Source organism: Pelophylax lessonae (genome assembly GCF_965119305.1).
Source record: "Pelophylax lessonae genome assembly, chromosome: 9".
Lineage (NCBI taxonomy): Eukaryota > Metazoa > Chordata > Amphibia > Anura > Ranidae > Pelophylax > Pelophylax lessonae.
Genome location: NC_138776.1, coordinates 222,914,862 through 222,940,790, shown reverse-complemented (window position 1 = coordinate 222,940,790; position 25,929 = coordinate 222,914,862). Strand labels below are relative to the sequence as shown.

Genomic DNA, 25,929 nt, shown 5'->3' with positions numbered 1-25,929 from the left:
TCCCAGTTTACCCTTTCCATCAACGAGTACAATTTTGGAAAGTCTGCCCTTCTGAAGTTAAGGGTTCTTATGTTCCCCACTTGCCTTGCTATATTTTTATTTACGCTAAATGTGATCATCCTGTGATCGCTAGAGCCCAGGTTGTCCTTGACTCCTACCTCCGAGATTAGGTCTGGGTCATTAGTGATCAATAGATCCAGGATTGCGTTTTCTCTAGTAGGAGAATCCACCAACTGTGACATGTAATTATCCTGTAAGGTTTCCGTGAATAGACGGCCCTTATGCGAGTGTGTAGTCCCCTCTCCCCAGTCAATGTCGGGATAATTGAAGTCCCCCAATATGATGACTGGTCCTAGCTTTGCCACTTTACCCAAAAGTGCTAAAAATTCCTGCTCTACCTCCTCCCCTTGTTTAGGTGGCCTATAGCAAACCCCCACAATTACTTTTCCCTTTTCTCCGTCCCGATGGAGTGGTACTTCCACCAAATCTTAAGGTGGCTTCTGATTTTTATTTGAATGAAGACATTGCGCTATGCCTTCACTGTCCCAAGTGCAAGCATCTCAAGGAAAATGCCTTGCATTCTTTGGATGTGGTTCGGGCGATCAGGGTTTACCTTGGGGCCACTGAGTCTTTTAGAAAATCGGATGCTCTTTTTGTCCTTACTGAGGGACCTCGTGAAGGATTGGCTGCGTCTGCTGAGACCATTTCCAGATGGATTAGGCAGATGGTGGTTCAGGCTTATTCGCTAAAGGGTCAGGTTCCTCCTTTCCCAGTGAAGGCGCGTTCTACTAGAGCACTGAGTGCCTCTTGGGCTTTTCGGCCATCAGGCGTCAATGATGCAAGTTTGCAAGGCGGCAACTTGGTCGTCTGTGCATATGTTCTCAAAATTCTACAAAGTTGATGTGTTGGCATCTTCGAATGCCTCCTTCGGCCGCAATGTTTTGCAAGCTGCTGTTTTAAAGAGAATCTTTTTTTGTTCTCTTTTGAGGGTGTATGTTTGTTTTTTTTCTAGGTTAGGTCCAGTTTTTTCTGGTTGAGCTCCATATTACCTGGTTGGCTACGTTTTAGCCTTTGGGGAGTTACATTCTTCTTTGTGTTGTCTTCCCACCCCTCATGAAAATACTGCTTTGGGACATCCCAATGGTCTAAAGAAAAGGAGCTGCGTCTGTCGATTGTACAATAGAGAAAACTGGCGCTTTGTACTTACTGTAAAATCCTTTTTCTTACGTCCTCTGACAGACGCAGCCACTTCATAGTTTCCTCACAAATGGGTAATGCGCCACCTACAGGAGTAGATTAGGCAGTGAAACTATTTAGAAAAACTTTTCACTAGACACACCCTTAGAGGCTGTCCCCTCAGACATTACCTCCGACACATCCAGCTTACTAATCTGTTTCTTGCTGCCTAGTGTTAGGAGTAGGACCTAGGTTTCCCTGCTGGGACTCCGGTCTGTTTTTTTTTTTTTTTTTCTTTGAGAAATGTTTGTTTTTCTTTACTCAGTATCGCTAGCTAGTGTCAGGGGATCCCCCATGGTTAACTACAAGCGACAGCCGGGCTGAGATTTCGCACTGGATAATCTAGATCCTTATGGTCTCTCAGCCTGGTCAACGAGCGTGCGCAGGTTGTGGTCCGCCCAGGCCTCGCCACGACGGATGGGGACGAGACTGCGGAGATTTTCTCCTGGGACACATCACCCTGAAATGCCCTGGCTGCAGCGTACCCTTCTTGGCTGGCAGCACCCCCACTGAGGGTGGGAGGCGAGCTGCGTCAGAGCGGAGCCTGCGGTCCATGGTATGGTGAGTGATACTTGCCCCCCTATGTCCCTGGGACAATCATGGGGGGGATCTGAGCCCACTCCTCGGCATGTCAGCTGCGGTCTCTGTAAGATCACCCTTCCCTGCTCCTAATGGGGGCGCTATGGCGGCGTTTATTGCCCGGGGGGTATGTGACTGCTATTTTGTCCTGTAGGGGGTCCATGGGCTGGATTCCTTTGGTGGCCTTGTTTGTTTCCCTGGGCTCGTGATCTTTGGCGCCGTGTTCGGCCACCATTTTGGGTGAGGGCAGCCAGGCTGCATCAAAGTATGGGCAGCAGCCATTTTCTGCCTTGCTGTGTGCTTTGGCAATGTTTTCGGGCGCCATCTTGGATGGGGGCAGGCCGCGCTGTATGGGCAGCAGCCATTTTCCCTGTGCTTCTCCTATTTTTTATATGGCACCATTTTCTTGTGGCTCAGGGAGAGTTTCGGCCTCTAGGGATGTGAGGTCACTTCCTCCCAGGAGTTCTTTCACTTTCTGCAGACAGCGTGGGAAGAGCTGCTCATCCTGTTTCTCTTGTCACAGTAATGGGGTTTTTAGTCCTTTTGGGCATTTTTCAGGCAAATTTAGCTTTTATCAGTGGGTTTGCAAGCTAAAGGGGAACTCCAGATGTAGCGCAATTTGGCGGTGCGGACCGCTAAGACCAGTGTACCTTTTTGTTGTCATTTTACTAAAATAGAGTCCCAGAGTGAAAATTTCCCCGCTGACCTTGTTTGCATCCGGGTCATAAGGATCCGCTTCTCTAGCATCCCTGTCTGCAGCCATTGAAGCTCTGGCATCAAAAGTTGATCTTGTCATGTCACAAAAACGGCCGATGCCCTCTCAATCTTCTGATTCTGAGCCTGAAGTGGTTGCCACGAACATTACCCTCCCTGGGGGATCCCTGTCTTCACTTTCGGATGGTGAGGAGGAGTCCTCGGCTGGGTGCGGGGCAGCGCTTTGGTAGAAGCACTGATTTGCTCCCTTAGGGAGACTTTGCATTTTGATGAGCCCACACAGTCAGGAAAGCGGGTTGTCTTTGGCTCCCGCAAAGCCCAGAAGTCGGGTCAGGTTTTCCCTTGCCCCGAGGAGTTTCACGAGGCCGTAAACGAGCAGTGACGGCGCATTAAGCACATGCTGGCAGTGCCTAAGCTTTTTCAGCGCCGCTACCCTTTTGCAGACTCCGTTTCTAATCGCTGGACAGTGTAATCTAAGGTGGACCACACTGTGTCCCGATTGAACAACTCCACGGTGGTTCCTGTGGAAGACTCCCCGTTGTTTAATGACCTGGTGGACAGGCACCTGGAATCTTGTGGCGGGCTCGCTCCTCAAGCCTATGTTAGTTTCCGTGCTGGTCTCTGACATTCATGGAATGGATCAAGGTGCTTAAGAGCAACCTGCTGGCAGGGTCGGTTCCCCCGCCTCTCATCGAGCTCAAGGATCAAATTGCCCAGGCCATGGTGTATCTGTGTGACGTGGCCCTGGACGAGGCTCCCCTGGTCGCAAGATTGTCTGAGGTGGGGATTGCAATTCGCTGCATGTTCTGGCTGAAATACTGGTCTGCGGACCAGGCTTCTAAGAAGGCTGTGTCTGATCAAGGGTCTCACAGGGGGTAAGAGTACTCTTCTCACCCCAATCTGCAAAAGGTAAGGCACACCGAAGTAAGCAGGGACCTTCCTTTGAGGCCCACCGGGGGCTTTTTCGCGCCTCAGGGGCGCAGGAAAAAGGTAAGCCGTTCGGAGCCTCCGGAGAGGACAAGCAGGCTTGGTCGGATAAGCCCAAGACTGGCCTGTCCAGTTCAGCAGATGATTCCTCCTCTGCAGGGACACACTCACCCGATTCGGGGGTGGGGAGACGTCTACATTGCCTACCGAAACCCTGGGCGTCTCTGATTCAGCAGTCATGGGTTCACAACCTAATTCGTTTGGGGTTCCAGGCCGTATTTTGGTCTCGCCCGGCAGACAGGTTCTTTCCACCATGTATCCATTTCTTTCTGGGTCGTTTATGGGACACCAGGGGGCCGGTGCGGGCTCCGCTTGCGCAGGGAGTGGTGGTGCCGGTCCCTCGACAGGAAATGTTTTGGGTTTTTTTATCTACCACTGTTCCTGGTGCCTGAGAACCTTGTCTTCACTGAGGTTTTGACCGCGGTGTTGGCCTTGTTCCTGCATAAAGGGATTGCGAACCTCGGGTATCTGGAAGCTTTCCTGTTGAGAGCGGGTTATCACCCGTCCCTGTTGGGCGATCCGTCGATTGTTTCCTTACCGCTCATGTCCTGGAGCTCGGGGCGATCACACTCTGCCTGCTCCATTGGACGCCTCGGCTGCACGGTCTCCTGGTTCGGGTGCAGTCCGACAATGCCACGGCTGTGGTTTACATCCAACACTAAGGGAGCACCAGGAGTGCCCGGGCGGCCAGGGTAGTGGCCGAGATTTTGACTTGGGCCGAGGTGCACGTTCCAGCTCTCTCCGCTGTTCACATTCCTGGAATGGAGAATTGGCAGGTGAACTGTCTGAGTTGTCAATCTTGGATCAGGGGGTATGGTCCCTGCATCCGGTGGAGTGTTGTCTGCTGTGTGTCCAGTGGGGGACACCGGCATAGGATCTGTTCGCGTCCCGTCCCTACAGGACGGTGGACAGGTTCATGTCGAGGGCTTGAGATCCTCTGGCGGACGCCACAGACACGTTGGGGGTGCCTAGGTGCCAGTATCGGCTGATTTTATACCTTTTACACCGATTCAACTGTTGTCCAAGTGCCTCCGCTGAATGGCGTTGGACAAGGTGCAGGTGATTCTGGTGATCCCAGACTGGCCTCGCCGGTCTTGGTCCGTAGACCTCATGTGGTTGGTCGTCGCGCCCTCTGAGACGATCTGCTGTCTCACTGGCCGATTTTCCATCCTGCTTTACGGTCTCTGGCTTTCCCGGCTTGGCTGTTGAAGACCAGGTGCTGAGAGACGAAGGTCTCTCCGATGCTGGGATTCCTGCCCTGCTGAGAGCTCGGCAGGCTATCCCCAGGCAGATTTACCATCATACCTGGCAGACGTGCGTTGCCTGGTGTGAGTTGCACGGGTTGCATCCTTGCTCTTTTTCAGTGGCGAGGGTCTTGGCTTTCTTGCAGACAAGCTTTCATTTTGGCTTTGGGTACGATTAGAGGTCAGGTGTCGGCAGAGTTGTATAAAGTACTCGAAACCCATTCTTGAGTAAAAGTACAAGTGCTCGATCAAAAAGTGACTTGAGTAGAAGTGGAAGTGCTCAATCAAAAAGTGACTTGAGTAGAAGTACTAAAGTATTCAACATTTTTTGTACTTAAGTATTGCAAGTAGTTTTTTTTTTTTAATTTTGCTACTCAAGTACTGAAAGTAAAAGTACCAGTAGTTTTGAAAAACAAATTTCTACTCAAGTACTGAAAGTAAAAGTACAAGTACTGTGTTATGTAGTTATTAAAGAAAGAAGTCAAAAGTTTGAACATCATATTGTTTTTTATTATTTCAAATGCAGCTTTTATTTATACATACAGTAGCTTTTATTTTCCTATGCACTGATAATACACATGTTTTGAGCTTCATGAAACCTGCCATCTACTGTTCTGGCAGTGGTAATTTTTATAATAGTAACGAGTAACTATGCAACACAAAAAAAAAAAATATCAGAGTAGAAGTATTGAAATCACCGAAAAAATGTAGTGTAAAAGTAAAAGTGGAAGTAGGGGGAAAAAATTATACTCTAGGAATGTACAGATACCGCCTTTCGGTACTTAAGTACAGTAGTGAAGTAGTTCTACTTAGTTACTATACATCTCTGGGTGTCGGCCATGGCCATTTGCTTCCAGCATCCCTTGGCAACTATTTCCCCGATTCGCACCTTTTAATCCAGGGGTGCATCCTCTGGCTCCTCCAAGGAAATCCCCTTTGCCTCCGTGAGATCTGAGTTTGGTTTTGTCCGTTCTGCATCGACCTCCCTTTTGAGATTTATCAGAGAAATTCCTCTGCCTTTATCTCAGAAAGTCGCTTTTCTGGTGGCTGTCACCTCTGCTCGCAGGGTGTCTGGGTTGGCGGTTCTGTCTTGCTGTTCACCTTCTCTGGTCGTTCATAGGGATAAGGTTGTTCTGCGACCCAACCAATCTTTTCTACCTAAGATGGTGCCTGTGTTCCACCTTAATGAAGATATTGTTTTGCCTTTTGCCTTTTGCGTTGCCCAAGCATCCCAAGGACTTTGCTCTGCATTCACTGGATGTGGTTCGGGCGATCAGGGTTTACCTGTCGGCCACGGAATCTTTTCGGACGTATAATTCCTTGTTTGTCCCTCCTGAGGAACCTCGTACGGGTTCGGCTGCATCCGCTGCAAGCATTTCCAAATGGATCAGACAGATGGTTGTTCGGGCCTATTCACTAAGGGGTCAGGTTCCTCCTTTCCCTGTGAGGGCACATACTACTAGAGCTATGAGTGCCTCTGGGGCTTTTCACCATCAGGCTTCTGTGGCTCAGGTGTGTAAGGCGGCGACCTGGTCGTCCGCATGTGCTTTTACAAATTCTACATGATTAATGGCATCCTCGGATGCTTCCTTTGGCCGCAAGGTTTTGCAGGCTTCTTTTTGCTGAAGAGACTTGGTTTTCTCTTCCTGGGGTGAATTTTCGTTTTGGGGTGAGCTTATGTTGCCCTGTTGTCCTTAATGGATCGTTACCATTTGGTTGCGTTTCTTCCCACCCCTCATGCTTACATTGCTTTGGGATATCCAATTTGTGAGGAAACTATTAAGTGGCTGCGTCTGTCAGAGGATGTAAGAGAAAATTGAATTTTTGTAAGAACGTACCGTAAAATTATTTTCTGAGTCCTCTGACAGATCCAGCCCCAGCCCGTCTATTTTGGGGTTGGTTGTCTTTTTCCTTCACTGCTTGCTATGAAACTGATTAGTAAGCTGGATGTGTCTGAGGTAATGTCTGAAGGGATATTCTCGAAGGGTGTGTCTAGTGAATATTTTTTCTAAATAGTTTTACTGCCTAGTCTACTCCTGTAGGTGGCACATTACCCATTTGTGAGGAAACTATGAAGGGGTTGTGTGTGTGTCAGAGGACTCAGAGAAAATCATTTTAGGGTGAGTTCTTCCAAAAATTCTATTTTTCTGAAGTTCAACAGAAGCAACACCCATCCCTCTGCTTCTGTGTGAACTGTGGGGCTTTTTTGTCTTCTAAACACTACTTGCAACGAAACTAGAGGCTTTAGCGGAGTGTGTGGGTTTATGCCTGCAGGGACAGCCTCCATGGGCGTGGTAAAGCTTTTTCCTGCCTAATGTCCTATTCCTGATGGGAGGAGCGTAACCCAATGGTCTAAAGAAGATATGGAGCTGCGTCTGTTCAACTTCAGAGAAAAGGATTTTATGGTAAGTACAAAAATCCCAGTTTGTTTTTTTTTTTCTCTTACGTCCTCTGACAGTTGCCGCCCCTCATATAGTCTTCACCAATGGGTATTGATCTCTTTTCCACAGGAGTAAGCTAGGCAGAAGATTTTGTTAAAAACACAAAACTTTGCATAGACACACCTACAGGGGGCTGTCCCTCTGGTCCAATACCCCCAGCTAGCCTCATTCCCAATTCAGTTTGTCTTTTGCCTAGCTTTAGAGTAGGCAGGCTTCCATGTGCTGGGGCTACAGTCATAGCCTTTTTCTCTGTTTTCTTACATTTTATATTCTAAGTGTATTTTTTCTTTGCACTACTAGCTTTTTATTTGTTCCTGCGCTTAGTTAGTCAGACTTCGGAAGACTACAGCGTTTGTGAAGCTGGGAATCGGACTGGTTGTACTAGAGCCTTACGGAATCCCAGCCCGCCATCGACCGTTTAGCAGGCTGTGTACGCCCTGGCCTCGCAAAACGACCTGTCGCTGTCCTCAGGGACAAGGCCACTTCGCAAGGATACGCCGTGTGTGGCAAACATCCTGTTATGGCTGACTGCACCCCCACCACCCGGGGTGGGAGGCTTCCCGTCGCAGAGTGGCACCCAAAAAATTGCATGGATCAGTACCATGTTACCCCCTCTGTCTTTGACATTGTATGCTGGGGGTGTGTGTGTGGGACCTTCTCTCCTGGGGATGGCAGTCTGTGTAGAGTCTGTGTGCTTCCCCTCATGTCTGTCCGTGTGGTCCCTGTGTCTCCCTCACGGTCCCTGCTGGGGCACTATCTGCGGTCATACTGCGCTGTAGGGAGTGTGCGGGGGTTCCTGAGCTCCTTGGGAGTGTGTGTCACTTTGGGGTACTGACTTGGCTGTTGGGGGCCGCCGCGCTGTAAGATTCGCGGGGCCGCCATTTTGGATGTGGGCAGTCAGCTCTGGCTTCAGTTCAGGGCAGTAAGCAGCCATTTTCTAGTGTAATTCGCGCCCTTCGGGCACCATCTTGTGTGTGGCACTGTGTTTTATGCAGGGCTCGGCGGCCATTTTCCCAAAGCCTCCTCATTACTTTCTATTGGCGGCCATTTTTGGTTAGTTCAGGCCGCTGTTGGGCCTCTAGCAGCGGACATCATTTCTTTCATCCTGACGATCCGATCGTGCTGGGAGTGCGGTAACACTTCTGGGGGGCTTGTGTGCTGTTTTTTTTGGGGTACTACCTTGCTGGGAGCATTTGTATAGGTGCCTTAGCACTATAGACTTGTCATTATTGCGGTGCATTGCGGTGGAATCACCGCTGTCACTTGTATTAAAGGGCCAACGCCATACACATTTTTTATCAGTGGGTATGGAGTCCCAGGACAGCAAATTCCCCCCAGCTCTGGTGGAGGGATCAGGTACGCCTGAATCCTCTGCCATGGGCTCCTTTACTGTGCACTTGCGACTTTGGCGTCTAAGTGGATCTGTTGATGTTGGAGCAGACCTCTAGAACACGGCCCAGACTGTTTCAGTCTTCTGATTCTGAGCTAGATATGGTTGCCACGGACTGTATGGCCCATGAAGGTTCTTCGTCTTCTTATTCAGACGGGGAGGTGGTGGACGACGATGAGGGGGCTGATTCCCCGCTGAGTCGGCCAAAGAAAGAGCTGCTATGTCTGCACTTCTTAGTGCATTTACGCATACGTTACACTTAGAGGATGAGCACCATCCGCCGGGTAAGCGGTCATCTTTTGGGACCCGCAGAAAACACAAAAAGCGGCTCAGGTATTTCCCTGTCCCGCTGAGTTTCACGAAACGGTGAACGAACAATGGCGCAATTTATAGCGCACCTTTGTGGTACCTAAGCGGTTTCCGTACCGCTGTCCCTTTGCGTCTCCAACGGATTCGCACTGGACTGTGGCCCCTACGGTGGTCCACATGGTATCCAGATTACACAAGGCCACTCTGATGCCCATGGAGGCTTATCCGGTGCTTGGAGACCCGGCGGTTAGGCGGGTGGAATCTCTTGCCCGCCACTCCTATGTGGTGGCAAGTTCCTTGCTGAAGCCCGTGTTCGCCTCAGTGACGGTCTCTCAGGATGTGGTGGAGTGGACTAAGGTGCTCAGACGCACCCTTGTGGCTGATTTCGCCCCTCCTGCTACTTTGGAGATGGTGGACCACATTGTCAGGCGTTTTTTTATGCCTGTGTGATGCGGCCTTGGATGAGGCCCCTTTAACCTTACGTTTATGTGCGTTTTTGGGGCTTTCGCCATCAGGCGTCGGTGTCCCGGATGTGCAATGCGGCGACCTGGTCGTCCCTGCACACCTTTACAGAGTTTACTAACTTGATGTTTCGGCATCGGCAGATGCCTCCTTTGGCCACAAAGTTCTGTGTGCGGCAGTACTTTTGGGGGAGACCGTTTTTAGCCTGTCCCCTCCTGTGGGGGTTTTGTTCCCCCTTGGTTATTTTACCTTCCTGGGTTTGTTCGCTCCTGTTGAGCTTTCCTGTTACCCAGTGGGTTACGTTTCTGGTTCAGATAAGGTTCCTTTATTTGACCTTGGGTGCTTCGTTACCTTGAGACGGTTGCGTTTCCCACCCCTCATGTCTACACTGCTTTGGGACATCCCATTGGTGAAGACTATATGAGGGGCGGCGACTGTCAGAGGACGTAAGAAAAAACAGGATTTTTGTAAAATCTTACCGTAAAATTCCTTTCTCTGAGTCCTCTGACAGTCGCCGCCCCCGCCCTTTTTTTTGGGGTTCATGGACTATCTACTGCTTGCTACCAAACTGAATTGGGAATGAGGCTAGCCGGGGTATTGGACCAGTGGGACAGCCCCCTGTAGGTGTGTCTATGCAAAGTTTTTTGTGTTTTTAACAAAATCTTCTGCCTAGCTTACTCCTGTGGATAAGAGGTCAATACCCATTGATGAAGACTGAGTAGCGGCGACTGTCGGAGCACTCAGAAAAAAGGAATTTTACGGTAAGATTTTACAAAAATTCTGTTTTTTCTTTCCTCCGCTATGTGTCTCGTCTTCTCTTAGCCACCGTAATTGTGTTCTTACACTTCTTGTTGCATTCATTTGTAGTTTTGGAATGCTGACAATGACCCCTCTGCTTTTTAATTTTTTGTAAAAGCATTTTAACGTTGAGCTAGGAGATGATTTTTTTTTTTTTTTTTTTTTTATGGCCACTGTGCATAGAGCTAAACAGGTCACAAATCTAGATACTATGTAATATGAATGCCTCGTAAAGTTAGAAAAAAAGAAAACAAAACTGAATTATCTGGAGTTAGCCTAATGTGCCTTTATTTAATCAGCAGAGGCAGTGCTGTTAATTCAGAAAGTATTCAGAGGGCTAGTTGTGGTCAGCAGCTGATTAGCAAGCTAGAAGCATGTGAATCAACAATGACAACCCTGACCAAATCTTCTCTTTTCACTACCTGTGATGTGACAGCATTGCTGTGAATTTGGAGGCAGTGCGACAGCGCTGTCAGCACATCACAGGAAACTACCTAAGGTGGAGCGAACTGCCAGGATCAATGGGTATTTGTGAGTGAGTAGGGGTATTAGGGGGAAATTATAGGTGTATAAATGTAGTTAAAATGAAGTGCTGCTCCACTTAAAAGATTATGGTTCTACTTTAAGCATTACCTGGAGGTACTCTTCCAACAGTAAACATTTTTTTGTTATAGTTTATTTAAATTCATTTTTTTTTTTTTTGCCATTTTATAGTTGCTCACCCAGTTCGTCCAAAACCACCCTCTGCAACAAGTATACCAGCAATTCTGAAGTCTTTGCAAGACGAATGGGTGAGTTTTTGTTTCGACTATTTTTTTTTTTTTTTTTTTTAATAATGTTGTTTTTAAATTGCTGCAGATGCTTAGATGTTGTTTATTTAGCCTTTTTATAGGGAGCCATTTATTATATTTCTTTAGCAGTAGTGTGTGTGATGTTTTTTTTTTTTTCTCCTTTGAAACTCTTAAAGCGGAGTTCCACCCTGGTTATACATTTTTTTACAAAAATACCCCCGGGACAGTCAGGGCTAGCACATTCCACAATGGCTAGCCTCTGATCTGTCCCGGGTTGCACTTACCTTTCAGGAGAAATACTTACCTTGAAATTGTCTTCTCCAGCGCTGCCATCTCAGGTGTGGGCAGCTTGAAGCCAGCACGATCCTCTTCCGCGTCCTCTCCGGTCCTCTTCCTCCTTCTTCGGTCCCACGATGCACTGCACCGGCCCCGACGTCCCTTCCGGGTCGCGCGCGTCATCCCTCCACAGCTTCTGGGCATGCCCAGAAGCTGTTTAGAAGGGAATGACGCGCGCGCCCCGGAACTGACGTCGGGGCCGGTGCAGGCGCAATGATTCCTGGGAGCGATGACGTTCAGCTCCCAGGAATCATTGCAAAAGCCAGGAAGTGACGAATCGCCGTGGCCGCCGAGGGGAGGAAGAAGGAAGTAAGGTGAGTATATTTTCTCTAAAAGGTAAGTGAAAAAAAAAAAAATTGCGATTATCCATTTGTTTTTCAGGTGACCGGGAGCGAGAAGATGGAGGTAAGTATAAATTTCGGGTGGAACTCCGCTTTAACTAGGTGTCTTGTATATCAGGTGTGTTCATTTTTTTAACCTGTTAGAACAATGTTTCTCAGCTGCATTTACTAGAGGTTCCTTACGTAATGGTGGATTCATCTCTCAAGTACATTGACCCCCCAATGCAAGGGGGCCGCTTTCCAAAAAACTTCAAGGTAACTTTTTTTAATGCCTGCCTTTTAAGGGAGTCTAAGCCTGATGCTTCAGCCTAATGTTTCTCAACCAGATTTCTCAAAAGGTTGCTTGGGGGCCCTTGAGCCACGATGGCATCCATTAGTTTTAGGGTTATCAGGTCTTGGGGAACCCTTGATAAGGATAAAGTTTTTCTCAGGGGTAAAAAAGATGAGGCTGGATTAGAATATACTGGCTAGGCTGAATTTATGCTTTCTCTATCGTTCGACAGACGCAGCTCCGTCTAGTCAGACTATAGGGTTATGGTCCTCCTATCAGGAATATGCACTAGGCAGGGAAAAAGCTTAACCACACCTATGGGGGCTGTCCCTGCAGGCATAACCCCACACACCCTGCCGTTATCAAGCAGTTTGTTTCTGCCTAGTTTAAGGAATAGGAACTAGCTTCCTGCTGGGACTTCGGTCTTAGCTATTATGGGAAAGTTTGTTAGTTTGTGATTTTTTTATTTTCACTAGTTAGTTCCTGAGGACCAAGATCCAGAGGAACTACAAGCAACAGCCGGCTGAGGTTTCACACTGGATAATCTAGATCCTTAAGGTCTCCCAGCCTGGCCAGCGAGGGTGAGCAGGTTGTAGTCCAGAACTAGGCCCCACCACGACAGTGCCCCAACAGATAGGGAGGAGGAGCCTGTGAGTGAGCTATCTCGCTGGGACGTACACGACCTGGAACGCCCTGAGTCGCAGCTTCCCCTTGGCTGACAGCACCCCCATTTTTGGTGGGAGGGTATCTGTTTCAGAATGGCGCCCACCTCGTACCGAGTAAATTGTCCCCCCAAAAACTTCTGAAGGTCTCGGGGTGGACGTGGGCTCTTCCCTGGAATAGTCAGACCTTAGGTACTCCCTCAGTTCCCCTGGCACCTTGGAGGACTAGTCCTGTGTACCCCTCCGCATTCCCCTACCCCTAGCAGGTTTTTACCTTGAGGGGGCGGTAATAATGCGGCCGTTGTGGCGCTTATTTGAGGGGGGTAACTTGTCCTGTGTGGGCCCCTGGTCAGGGACCTTCCGATGCCTATTGTTCTGGGCCCCCTTTTGGGGTCCTCAAGACCGCATGGCACGCCGTGGGGGCTGCCATTTTGCTGTGGATCATGATTTTTATATTCCTATTAGATTATATTGACAACCATTTTCTATAATTCCCCATTGAGAATGCATGAGTGGCCATTTTCCTGAGGTCCACAGGCTAGACAGGCATGCGGCATGGCTTTTTAAATAGAGGCTGAATTTTCTCTTCCTCTTCCTGTACAGTCAGTGTCAGTTTTATTTTTGCACAGATAGTGCTGCAAGTCGTCTCTGTGGTCTGGTAATGTTTTTCTTCTGTCACTCTATTATCTTATAATAAAAAATAAATTAGTTTGGTGCACTAAACTAGAATACGAACACTGATGATATATATGTGATATTGGTACTATCCAAAACAAATCTATAAAGTAAATATGAAATACCCCAACAAAAGGGGTGTGATGACATCAATTATTCCAATGCCACAATGCACAATGACGTGATCAATTCCTGAATTATGTGGTACAAACAAAAATTATAAAAATAATAGTGCAAAGTACCCTCTAGAGGGGTTTAATAGAGTCCAAAAAGAATGTCCTAAATCAAAATGTCCAAAAACCTAAGGTTTTGGATTAACAAAAAACCATATAATCTTCAAGTGATGAGGTGAAATCTCATGTTGAATATTCCACAACCAAACATGTTTGATTTTTAACGTGAATCCCACCACCTTTAAGGCTTGCCTCTTACCAGCAGATAAAATAATACGGGCAGAAAAACAGCCATCCACATGAGTGATGATTCCTGTACAGTGGGAAGGATAGGGCACTTCTTCACACTCCGTTGAAACCAAATCGCCTCTGACCAGATGAATGCCGTTCTGAAGCTAGTATCTACCCCTTCAGGGTCTCCCCCAATCTGTCACAGGGGATCAGCGATCAGGTCCCTTGTCTTAGAGAATTATCAATTTATGGCGTTACCCTTTGGTCTCGCCTCCGCTCCCAGAGTGTTTACCAAGGTCTTAGCACCGTTATTGGCATTGCTGCGCCAGCAGGGGATTGCAGTACTGGGGTACCTAGACGATCTCCTGTTGAGCGGACTCTCCTTCAGTCTTGTTGAGGGATCGGACGGTCACTGTCAGAACTCTGCAGGATTTCGGTTGGAACATCAATTTCAAGAAATCCACACTGACACCTGTCTTGAGACTGGATTATCTGGGCTTGACTCTGGATTCAGCCTTGGCCAAGGTGTTTCTTCCCCTGGACAAGCTGCAAGCTGAGCCGTTTTGGATCAAGGAGTAGTCCCTACACCCGGAGGGGTTTCATCTCCTGTGTGTTCGGTGGGGGACTCCCAAGGTTGATCTGTTTGCTTCTCGCCTCAACAAGAAGGTTCAGAGATTCGTAGCCAGGTCTCGAGATCCTCTGGCCGACGCCACAGACGCTATGGTGGCTCCTTGGGGTCAGTTTCTGATAATTTATGCCTTTACCCCCTTAAAACTCCTGCCGAGGCTTCTGTGCAGGATAGAGACGGAAAGCATTCCAGTCATTCTGGTGGCTCTGGACTGGCTTTGCCGATCTTGGTACGCAGACCTAGTAAGACTGATCGCCAGTGCTCCTTGGAGACTTCCTCTTAGGGAAGATCTGCTGTCTGAAGGTCTGATTTTTTTTTTTTTTTTAATCCTGCTTTATAGCCGCTGGCATTAACGGCATGGCTGTTGAAAGCCAGGTGTTGAGAGATAGAGGTCTTTCTGACTCTGATTCCTACACAATTGAAGGCTAGGAAGTTGACTTCTAGGAAGGTTTATCATTGTACGTGGAAATGGTATATTTCATGGTGTGAATCACTGAAGGTGCACTCTCGCTTGTTTTCGATAGCTAGGGTTTTGGCCTTTCTGCAGAAAGGAGTTGAACAGTGGTTGGCTTTGGGCACTATCAAAGGCCAAGTGTTGGCTTTGCCTATATATTTCCAACGCCATAAGCAACGCATGCTTTGTTTCGTACCTTTTTATATAGGGAGTGCGCCATATGGCTCCTCCAAGAAGGTCCCCGCTACCGCCGTGGGATCTCAATTTGGAATTCTCTGTTCTTCAAAAGGAAGTGCGCATGGCTGCAACTTGGTCGTCTGTGCATACGTTTACAAAATTCTACAAAGTAGATGTTTTTTTTTGTTTCTCTTTGAGGGTGTATTATGTTTTCAGGGTGAGCTCCAGTTCCTGGTTGAGCTCCACGTTACCTGGTTGGCTAAGTTTAGCCTTTGGGGAGTTACGTTTCTATTTTCGTTGTCTTACCACCCCTCATGAATATACTGCTTTGGGACATACCTATTGTCTCTGACTAGATGGAGCTGCGTCTGTCGAACGATAAAGAAAACTGGATTTTTGTAAGAACTTACCATAAAATCCTTTTCTCTGACAGACGCAGCACCCGCCCCTCTACTTCTGAGTGAATGGGGTTTTTTCTATTTTAAACACTACTTGCACCTAAACTGCTTAATGATAGCAGGGTGTGTGGGGTTATGCCTGTAGGAACAGCCCCCATAGGTGTAGTTAAGCTTTTTTCCCCTTCCTAGTGCATATTCCTGATAGGAGGAGCATAACCCTATAGTCTGACTAGATGGAGCTGTGTCTGTCGATGAACTTCAGAGAAAAGGATTTTACGGTATGTTTACAAAAATCGAGTTTCTCGATCGTCCATTGACAGACGCAGCCTCCATCTAGTCTAGGCAGTAAAAATTTAGATGTACACTCCCACGGGGCCATCCCCACAGGCATAGCCCACACACCATCTGCTCAGCAAACCAGTTTGTTTCTACCTAGAGGAGTAGGACCTAGGTTTCCTGCTGGGACTTCAGTCTTAGTTTTGTATTCTTTTCAGAATATTTTGTTTCTCTCTACTCACTTTGCTAGCCAGTATTCAGGGGGATCCTCCTGGTAATCTGCAAGCAATGCCGGCTGGGGCTTCGCACTGGATAATCTAGATCCTTATGGTCCCCCCAGCCTGGCCTACGAGCGTAAGCGGGTTATAGTCCCGCACTAGGCCTCGCCACGACGGTGCCCCTTTCCGGATGGGGACGAGCCTGCGATCGGTCGCCTCACCGGAACGCAAAGACCTGGCATGCCCTGAGTCGCAGCGTACCCCTCGGCTGGTAGCACCCCCACTTCGGGTTGGAGGAGGTCTGCCCGGAGTGACACCCCCCAGGTCTATGGTATGGTGAGTAAATGGGACCCCCTTGCCCCTGCTGGCCTGCCAGGTACCCAGCCTCTGTGCCCAGTCTCCCTCCCCCGCCCCGGCCAGGGGCTATGTAACTGGGGCACCTGGCGTCCTGAGGGGGGTGGCAATAGTACCTTGTTGCTTGCTGGGTCTTGTTGTAGATCCTTGAGGTCGTCATTGTGCGGGTCCCTGGCCGCATGGGTGGGCAATGTGTATATTTTTCCCATTGACTTGTATGGGGCAGCCATTTTCACTGAGCTTCCTATTAAAATCCATTGGCAACCATTTTTGTGTAGTCCTATGTACTGCATTAGCAGCGTGATCTTTTACATCCAGGCCGAGGTCACTTCCTGTGTTTCTTCTTCCTGCTGCAGGCCATTCAAGAGGGTTTTCTTTGCGAGCATATCCCTGCACACTCTGCTGTTAGTGTATTTAAGGTGGACTCAGCAGACCGCGGCGATCGGCGCTTCTTAAAGTGACAGAACTCTAACTTTGAATATGGAGTCCCAAAATGTAATTTCACCCTCTGTCCACTCTGTGTGCCTCCCGGACAGTCCAGGACACAGTCGCTGCCCGCGATTTCAGCAGCTCTGGAAAGCCTGGCAACAAAAGTGGATTTTGTCATGAAAAAGGCGAATAGCTGAAAACGGCTGCTGCCTTCTCCATCTTTGGTGGAGTCCTCTGATTCAGTGGCTAATGTGGTCGCCACGGACGCCCCCCTACATGAAGGGTCACTGTCCTCCCAGTCAGAGGGTGAAGAGGACCTGTCTTCAACTGTAGCGCGGGAACGCGCTTTGGTGGAAGCCCTGATTTTTTTTTCAGTGAGGGAAACTTTCAAATTGGCGGATGAGCCCACGCCGGCAGGGACACAGTTGGCCTTTGGCTCCTGCAAGACCCAAAAGTCTGGCAAGGTTTTTCCCTGTCCTGAGACTATTCATGATATTGTGAATGATCAATCGGGGCGCGTTAAGCACGTGTTAGTTGTGCCAAAATGCTTTACACGCCGTTATCCTTTTGCTAATACGGTCCTCACAAAGGTTTTGCTGCGTCTGCTGCGACCATTTTGAGGTGGATCAGGCAGTGAGTGGTTCAGGCTTATTCACTCAAGGGTCAGGTTCCTCTTTTCCCTGTGAAGGTGCATTCTACTACAGCGCTGAGTGCCTCCTTGGGCTTTTTGCCTTCAGGCCTCTGTTGTACAAGTTTGTAAGGCAGCGACTTGGTCGTCTGTGCACGCCTTTACAAAATTCTACGAGGTGGATTTGTTGGCATCTTTGGATGTCTCTTTTTGGCCATACAGGTTTTGCAGGCTGCGGTTTCATAAGAGAATGTTTTTGTTTCTCTTATTGGTATTTCTACCTGGGTGAGCTCCTGTTGTTGAGCTTCATGTTACTCAGTGGGCTAAGGTTAGCCTTTGGAGTTTACGCTACTTTTTGGTTGCGTTCTTCGCACCCCTCATGCCCATGTTGCTTTGGGACGTCCCATTCAGCTAATGAAGATGGATGCTGCGTCTGTCAATGGACGATGGAGAAAACACGATTTACCATAAAATGTTTTTCTCTGAAGTCCATTGACAGACGCAGCACCTGCACCTCTGAGATGATGTTTTTTTCTTCACTGCTTAAAACTAAACTGGTTTTCTGAGCAGAGGGTGTGTGGCCTGTGGGGATGGCCCCGTGGGCGTGTCATTAAATGTTTTTTCCTACCTAGACTACTCCTGCAGGGAGGAGCATAACCCATTCAGTGAATGAAGATGGAAGCGTGGGCACGCGCTTTGGTGGAAGCCCTGATTTTTTTCAGTGAGGGAAACTTTCAAATTGGCTGATGAGCCCACGCCGGCAGGGACACAGTTGGCCTTGGGCTCCTGCAAGACCCAAAAGTCTGGCAAGGTTTTTCCCTGTCCCGAGACTATTCATGATATTGTGAATGATCAAGGGGGGCGCGTTAAGCATGTGTTGTGCCAAAATGCTTTACACGCCGCCGCCGGTATCCTTTTTGCTAATATGGTCTCCATCCGTTGGACGGTGCCACCTAAGGTGGACCACCCTGTTTCCAGGTTGAACAAATCTACCCTTGTGCCTGTGGAAGTTTCCCGTTTTTTTTACGGATTCGGTTTACAGGCGGGTAGAATCCCTTTCCCGCCATCTTCACGTGTTGGCGGGTTCCATTTTGAAACTGGTCTTTGTGTCTGTTTTGGTATCACAGACAGTTACGGAATGGATTAGGGTTCTGAAAGGGAACTTGGACCCTAATGTAGTTCCCCCAGAACTGATGGAACTTGTGGACCAGATGGCCCAGGCCCTGGTGTTCCTATGTGATGCGCCCCTAGATGCGGCTCCCCTGGTGGCCAGAGTTTTGACTGTGGGGATTGCCCTACGGCGCATGGTTTGGCTGAAGAGCTGGTCGGCTGACCAAGCTTCCAAGAAAGCCCTGACGTATCTCCTTTTTCTGGGAGAGCATTTGTTTGGCGACTCACTGGATGAGTCTATCAAGGGTCTGACTGGCGGAGCAGTACTCTTCTTCCTCAATCCTCCAAAGATCAAACGCCCCATGCTAAGCAGGGTCCTTCCTTTACTGCTCAAAGACAGTTTTTTCGTGCCCCCCCCCGGGGCGCAAAAAAACGGTAAGCCGTTCAGAGCTTCTGGAGGGTCTAAGAAGCACTGGGGCAAGTACAAGACCAGTCAGTCTGGTGCTGCGGACAAGTCCTCTTTAGCATGAAGGGGCGCATTCACCCGTTTCAGGGGTGGGGGAATGTCTGCACTTCTTTCAGGAACCCTGAACTTCCTTTGTTCAGGACAAATGGGCTCGCAAACTGATCTGTTCCAGGTACAAAATCGAATTTTGGTCCCGGCAGGGGGGACAGGTTTTTCCAGTCAAATCTTCACCTGTCTCCAGAGTATTTAAAAGATCATCGGGAAGCTGTGCAGGACCTCCTGGCTCAAGGGGTGATCGTGTCGGTTCCTCTGCAGGAACAATCTCAAGGTTTCTATTCAAACCTGCTAACGGTGCCCAGAAAGGAGGGCAAACTGCGTCCAATACTGGATCTCAAGGCTCTGAACCGCTTTATGCGGGTGCAGAAGTTTTGAATGGAGTTCATTCTGTCGGTGGTGGCATCCTTGAATCTGGGATTTTCTGGCCTCCATCGAACTCAAGGATGTGTATCTCCACATCCCCATATTTAAGGGACATCAGCGATTTCCTCCGCTTTGCAGTGGCAGAGGAGCATTTTCTCTTTGTGGCGTTACCCTTTGGTCTCGCCTCCCCTCCCAGAGTTTTTACCAAGGGCCTGTGCTTACCTTGTTACGTCAGAGAGGAATCCCGATTTTGGGATATCTAGACTGTGACGAACGCCCATTTGCTGGAACGTTCGCCACGGGCTACTGGAGGAGTGTGGAGGCCAGCCTCCTGCCCACGGACTATGGGCCCTGGCTTGTAGGGGAGTGCACCTCTGTGTGGGGGTATATACTGGGGGACAATGGGAGTAGTGTTGCTTTGGACTCGGGTCCATGTCACCCCAAGATACAGACTCACTGGGATCAATGTTACAGGCCTAAGCTGCAAAAGGACTTCACACCATGAGAGACTAAACAGATGCTGATGACATAAGACTCAGTTTTGGTATACTGGGGGGATGTTTATTGACATTATAATAAGGTGTGTTGAGGGGATGTTTATTGACATTATAATAAGGTGTGTTGAAAGTGGAGACATGCAGTCTGAGAGCCTATGTCTCCTGCTTTCATCTGTTAGAGGTGAAGTGTGTTCACACTTCTAGGAATGTGTATTCGGCTATGTTTTGGGTTTGTGGTTTAATGAATTAATTATGGTAATGTTGCTGTCTCATTCACCGTTGTCTGTCCAGATGGCCAGGTATGTTAATTATGTTCTGTATCCAATACATTTGCATCATGTAATCAAGCTCCTAAAACTGGATATACATTGCAAGTGAGTTGGTAAATAAAGTGTCATTTTTTGTTTTTAACCTTCATCGAGCTGGAGGCTGATGTTTAGGGGGAATTGAGGGGCCAGGACTGCATCACTGGAGATTCTGGGGACTTAAGACAGAACTACTTGGTCCAAGTATTGGGGATCTGTTACATAGACTAGATCATCTCCTGTTGCGAGCAGACTCTCATTCGGATCTGTTGGACAACATCTCTATTACAGTTCAGACCCCTAAAAAATTCGGGTGGACCATCAATTTCAAGAAATCTGCTCTATCGCCATCTGTATGGGTCACTTATCTCGGGCTGACTCTTGACTCTGCTCTTGCAAGGGTCTTTCTCCCCTTGGAAAAACTTCAGAAGTTGCAAAGAGCGATCAGGTTGCTAAAGGAAACCGATCAGTCCTCCCTGCGGGCCTGCATGAGGGCCCTGGGTCTGATAGTGTCGACCTTCGAATCGGTCCCGTTTGCTCAGTCTCATTACAGGACTCTGCAGAAAGACATTCTGGCAAAATGGAACAGGGACCCTCGGTCATTGGGCCAGAAGATTTGTTTGAGTCATCTCACAAAGTCGGCTCTATCCTGGTGGATCCAGTCTCTTGCCTTGTCAGGGCAAGTCCTTCCTGCTGCTGTTTTGGATAGTGGTCACCATGGATGCCAGCCTGTCAGGTTGGGGTGGAGTGCTGGGGAAACTCTGTGCCCAGGGGACTTGGGCGTCAGAGTGTGCCTTGCCGATCAAGATTCTGGAGCGAAGAGTGATCCAGCTTTGCCTGATCCACTGGAAGAGTCGGCTACGCGGTTCTCCGGTTAGGATACCGTCGACAATGCCATGGCTGTGGCTTACATCAATCATCAAGGGGGCACCAAGAGTGTCCTGGCGGCCAAGGAGGTGGGCGAGATTCTGGTTTGCGCAGAAGCCAATGTTACAGCTCTTTCTGCAGTCCACATCCCGGGTGTGGAGAATTGGCAACTGGATTACCTGAGTTATCAGGTGTTGGATCAAGGGGAATGGTCCCTTCATCCGGAGGTGTTTCACCTCCTGTGTGTCCGGTGGGGGACTCCGGAGGTGGATCTGTTTGCATTTCGCCTCAACAGAAAAGTTGGTTTGTGGCTGGGTCTTGGGATCCTCTGGCCGACGCCACAGATGCTCTGGTGGCTCCTTGATGCCAGTACCGGTTGATTTATGCCTTCTCTCCGCTTGTACTCCTCCTTTCTTCTGCGGGTGGTGGTGGAAGGCATTCCGATCGTTCTGGTGGCACCAGACTGGCCTCGGCTTCTTGATAATCAGACCTGGTAAAATTGGGTCATAGATCCTCCACGGAGACTTCCCTCTGCGGGAAGATCTGCTGTCTCAGAGACCGATCTTCCATCCTGATTTACGGTCGCTGGTTTTAACAGCTTTTTAAAGCAAGGTGTTGAGGGATAGAGGCCTTTCTGGCTCGGTGATTCCTACCCTCTTGAAGGCCAGGAAGTTGACAACTAGGAAGATCTATTATCGTACGTGGAAATTGTACATTTCATGGTGTGAATCGCTGCAGCTGCACCCTCGCTTAGCTAGGGTATTGGCCTTTCTACAAAAAGGGGTTGAGCAGCAGCTGGCGTTAAGCACTATCAAGTGTCAGGTGTCGGCCTTGGCTTTATATTTCTTACGTCTGTATCACACTTTTATGCAGTGGGTGCGTCATCTGGTGCCTCCGAGGGGATCTCCGTTATCTCTGTGGGATCTCCATCTAGTTTGGTTTTGTCTGTTCCTCAAAAGCCTGCTGTTGAGAATATTAGACAGATTTTGCTGCTTTTGTCGCAGAAGGTTGCCTTCCTAGTGGCTTTATGACTTCTGCTCGCAGAGTATCTGAGATAGCAGCGCTGTCCTGTCATTCACCTTATTTGGTGGTCCACAGGGATGAAGTGGTTCTCTGACCTAATCAGTCCTTTCTCCCTGAGGTGGTGTCAGATTTTCATCTTAATGAAGACATTGTGTTGCCTTCCTTATGTCCTAAGTCTAAGCATCCCAAAGAATTTGCCTGCACTCTTGGATGTGGTTCGGGCAATAAGAGTTTGTCTGACGGTTACTGAGTCCTTAGAAAATCTGACTCTCTTTGTCCTTACGGATGGTCCTCACAAAGGTTTGGCTGCGTCTGCTGCGACCATTTCGAGGTGGATCAGGCAGACAGTGGTTCAGGCTTATTCACTCAAGGGTCAGGTTCCTCTTTTCCCTGTGAAGGTGCATTTTACTACAGCGCTGAGTGCCTCCATGGGCTTTTCGCCATCAGGCCTCTGTTGTACAAGTTTGTAAGGCAGCGACTTGGTCGTCTGTGCACGCCTTTACAAAATTCTACGAGGTGGATTTTTGGCATCTTTGGATGCCTCTTTTTGGCCATACAGGTTTTGCAGGCTGCGATTTCGTAAGAGAATGTTTTTGTTTCTCTTAGGGGTATTTCTACCTGGGTGAGCTCCTGTTGTTGAGCTTCATGTTACCCAGTGGGCTAAGGTTAGCCTTTGGAGTTTACGCTACTTTTTGGTTGCCTTCTTCGCACCCCTCATGCCTACATTGCTTTGGGACGTCCCATTCAGCTAATGAAGCTCGATGCTGTGTCTGTCAATGGACGATAGAGAAAACACGATTTACCATAAAATGTTTTTCTCTGGAGTCCATTAACAGACGCAGCACCCGCACCTCTGAGATGATGTTTTTTTCTTCACTGCTTAAAACTAAACTGGTTTTCTGATGCATTTTCATTGAAATCCATAAAAACGCACCAAAACATACATCAGTGCATGTCATGAAACATATCACCTGCCAATGCAAACTAATGTACGTCGACACGTACGGGCAAGGAAAAAAAATGTAAATCTTCTACATTTCCTTATGTTGTATCCTGCTAAATACTGTATGCTGCAATCATCTGATCTGTTAGAAATCGAACTTCGGTTTGGCCTCATCACAAACTGCCTTTGCTGAACTTCAAGTGGTTGTAAAGCCTAACACTAAATACAGGCGGTCCCTGGGTTACGAACAAGATAGGGACTTTAGGTTTAAGTCGAATTTCTGGAACTAATGGACCAGATGGCTCAAGCCCTGGTGGTCATGTGTGATGTGTCCCTTGATGCGGCTCCCCTCATGGCCAGAGTGTTGGCAGTGATGCATGGTGTGGTTGAAAAGCTGGTCTGTGGACCAGGCTTCCAAAAAGGCTTTGACAAATCTTCCTTTTTTGTGGGCGAGGTTGTTTGAATCCTCTTTGGATGAGTTGATCAAAGGCCTTACAGGGGGGAGAGTACTTTACTTTTCTTCCTTAGTCCTCTAAGGGCAAGGCGCCACATCATAGAAGGGGGCCTTCCTTCACTGCTCATAAGCGGCTTTTTCGTACCTCCGGGTCACAAGAAAAAGGGAAGTCGTTCAGGTCTTCTGGAAGTTCCAAGAAGCCATGGTCAGGTAAATCAAAGACTGGCCAGTCCGTATCGGCAAAGTTCTCGTCTGCATGAAAGGGCACTCACATGCTTCTGGGGTAGGGGGATGTCTTTGCTTCTTTCCGGCACCTTGGACATCCTTGATTCAGGACCAATATGTTCACAAACTGATCTGATCAGGGTACAAGATCAAATTCTGGTCTTTACTTTCAGACAGATTCTTCCCGTCCAATCTGCGCCCATCTCCAAACTGATTAAAGGATCTATGAGAGGCGGTGCAAGATCATCTGTCTCAAGGGGTGATTGTGCCAGTTCCCTTCTCAGGAACGCTTTCTGGGGTTTTATTTAAACCTGTTTAATGTGCCCAGAAAAGAAGGGAAAGTGCATCCAATTCTGGACCTCAAGGCTCTGAATCAGTTTGTGCGGTTACAGAGGTTTTGCATGGAATCTATTGGAACGGTAGTGGCGTCACTACAGCAGGAGACTTTTTGGCCTCTATAGATATCAAGGATGTATATTTACATTTCCATATCTACGCTGGTCACCAGCGGTTCCTTCACGTTGCCGTAGGAGAAGAGCATTATCAATTTGTGGCGTTACCCATTGGTCTCGCTTCTGCTCCCAGGGTGTTTACCAAAGTATTAGCCCCTTTGCTATACCAATGGGGGATTGCACTTCTGGAATATCTGGACGATCTCCTATTAAGAGCAGACTCTCATTCAGCCCTGATGAGCAATCTGACGATCACTGTCGGCTCCCTGCAGGAGTTCGGGCAGAACATCGATTTCAAGAAGTCCTTCCTGATACCTTCTTTGAAACTGTATTATCTGGGCCAGCTTCAGCTTTGGCGAGGGTCTTTCCCATCCCGGACAAGCTTCAGAAATTGCAGGGGGCGATCCGGCTGTTGGCAAACAATGTGTCCTCTCTGCAAACTTGCATGCGGGCCTTGGGTCTGATGGTAACAACCTTCGAGGCGCTTCCGTTTGCTCAGTTCCTTTCCAGACCTTTGCAAAGGAAGATTCTTGTCAAATGTAACAAGGATCCAAATCCCTTGGACACTTTGATTCGGTTGAGCTGCAACACAAGATCTGCTCTATTATGGTGGTTTCATTCTTCAGCACTATGCCAGGGCAAGTCCTTCCTCCCGTTTTTGGACGGTGGTACCCTTGGACGCCAGCCTGTTGGGGTTGGGCGGGGTCCTGGGGAAGCTTTTTGCCTAGGGAACCTGGACAGTAGAAGAGTCCAAACTGCCGATAAATGTTTTGGAGCTCAGAGCAATAAATACTTGTCTGAGCCACTGGATGACTCGTCTGCAAGATTGTCCGGTTCGCATTCAATCGGACAATGCCACAGCTGTGGCTTACATCAATCACCAGGGAGGCATCAAGAGTGTCTTGGCGCCCAGGTCTGTGCACACATTTACAAAATTCTACAAGGTAGATATGTTGGCATCTTCGGATGCATCCTTTGGCCATAAGGTTTTGCAGGCTGCTGTTTAAAGAGACTAGTTTGTTTCTTTCATGGGAGAGCTTCTGTTGAGCTTAATGTTACCCAGTTGGCTAAGTTTTTAGCCTTTGGAATTTACGTTAACTATTTGGTTTGCGTTCTTCCCACCCTTCATGCCTGTACCGCTTTTGGGTATAAGAAGTATTAGAGCTGCATCTGTCAATAGACGGTAGAAAAAAGTGGATTTTTGTAAGAACTTACTGTAAAATACTTTTCTCTGAAGTCCATTGACAGACGCAGCACCCGCCTTTTATATGGGGATGGTTTTGTCTTCTTATCACTGCTTGCAACTAAACTGGTATGCTGGAGCAGGATGTGTGGGGTTATGCCTATAGGCACAGCACCCATAGGGGTGGTAAACTTTTTTTTTTTTTTTTCCTGCCTAGTACTACTCCTGTAGGGGGCAGCAATAACCCAATGGTCTAAGAAGCATAAGAGCAGCGTCTGTCAATGGACTTCAGAGAAAAGGATTTTACGGTAAGTTCTTACAAAAATACAGTTTTTGAGAACTTTTGGGAGATTCCGCTGCTTTCATTGTCTCAGAAGGTTGCGTTTTTGGTTGCGATCACTCCAGCCCGCAGAGTATCTAAATTTTCGGACGTATTCATGCCACTCACTTTATTTGGTATTCCACAGAGATAAAGGGATACTCTGACCAAATCCGTCTTTTCTTCCTAAGGTGGTTTCTGATTTTCATTTGAATGAAGACATTGTGGTGCCTTCACTTTGTCCCAAGCCTAAGCATCCCAAGGAAATTGCCTTGCATATTTTTGGATGTGGTTTGGGCGATCAGGGTTTACCTGGCAGGCCACGGAGTCTTTCAGAAAATCAGATGCTCTTTGTCCTTACCGAGGGAACTCCGTAAGGGATTGGCTGTGTCTGCTGCGACCATATCCGGATGGGTCAGGCAGACTGTTCTTCAGGCATATTTGCTGAACGGTCAGGTTCCTC

At 48.3% G+C, this 25,929-nt stretch overlaps 1 protein-coding gene across 1 annotated transcript in view; it reads left to right on the top strand.

The window, feature by feature from the left end:
• Positions 1-25,929, top strand: part of PRPF19 (pre-mRNA processing factor 19) — a 328,967-nt gene that overhangs the window by 55,341 nt on the left and 247,697 nt on the right. Inside the window, exon 3 of the mRNA XM_082268946.1 lies at positions 10,875-10,951. Within this exon, the coding sequence (XP_082125072.1) occupies positions 10,875-10,951 (77 nt within the window). The remainder of the gene's footprint in view (positions 1-10,874; positions 10,952-25,929) is intronic.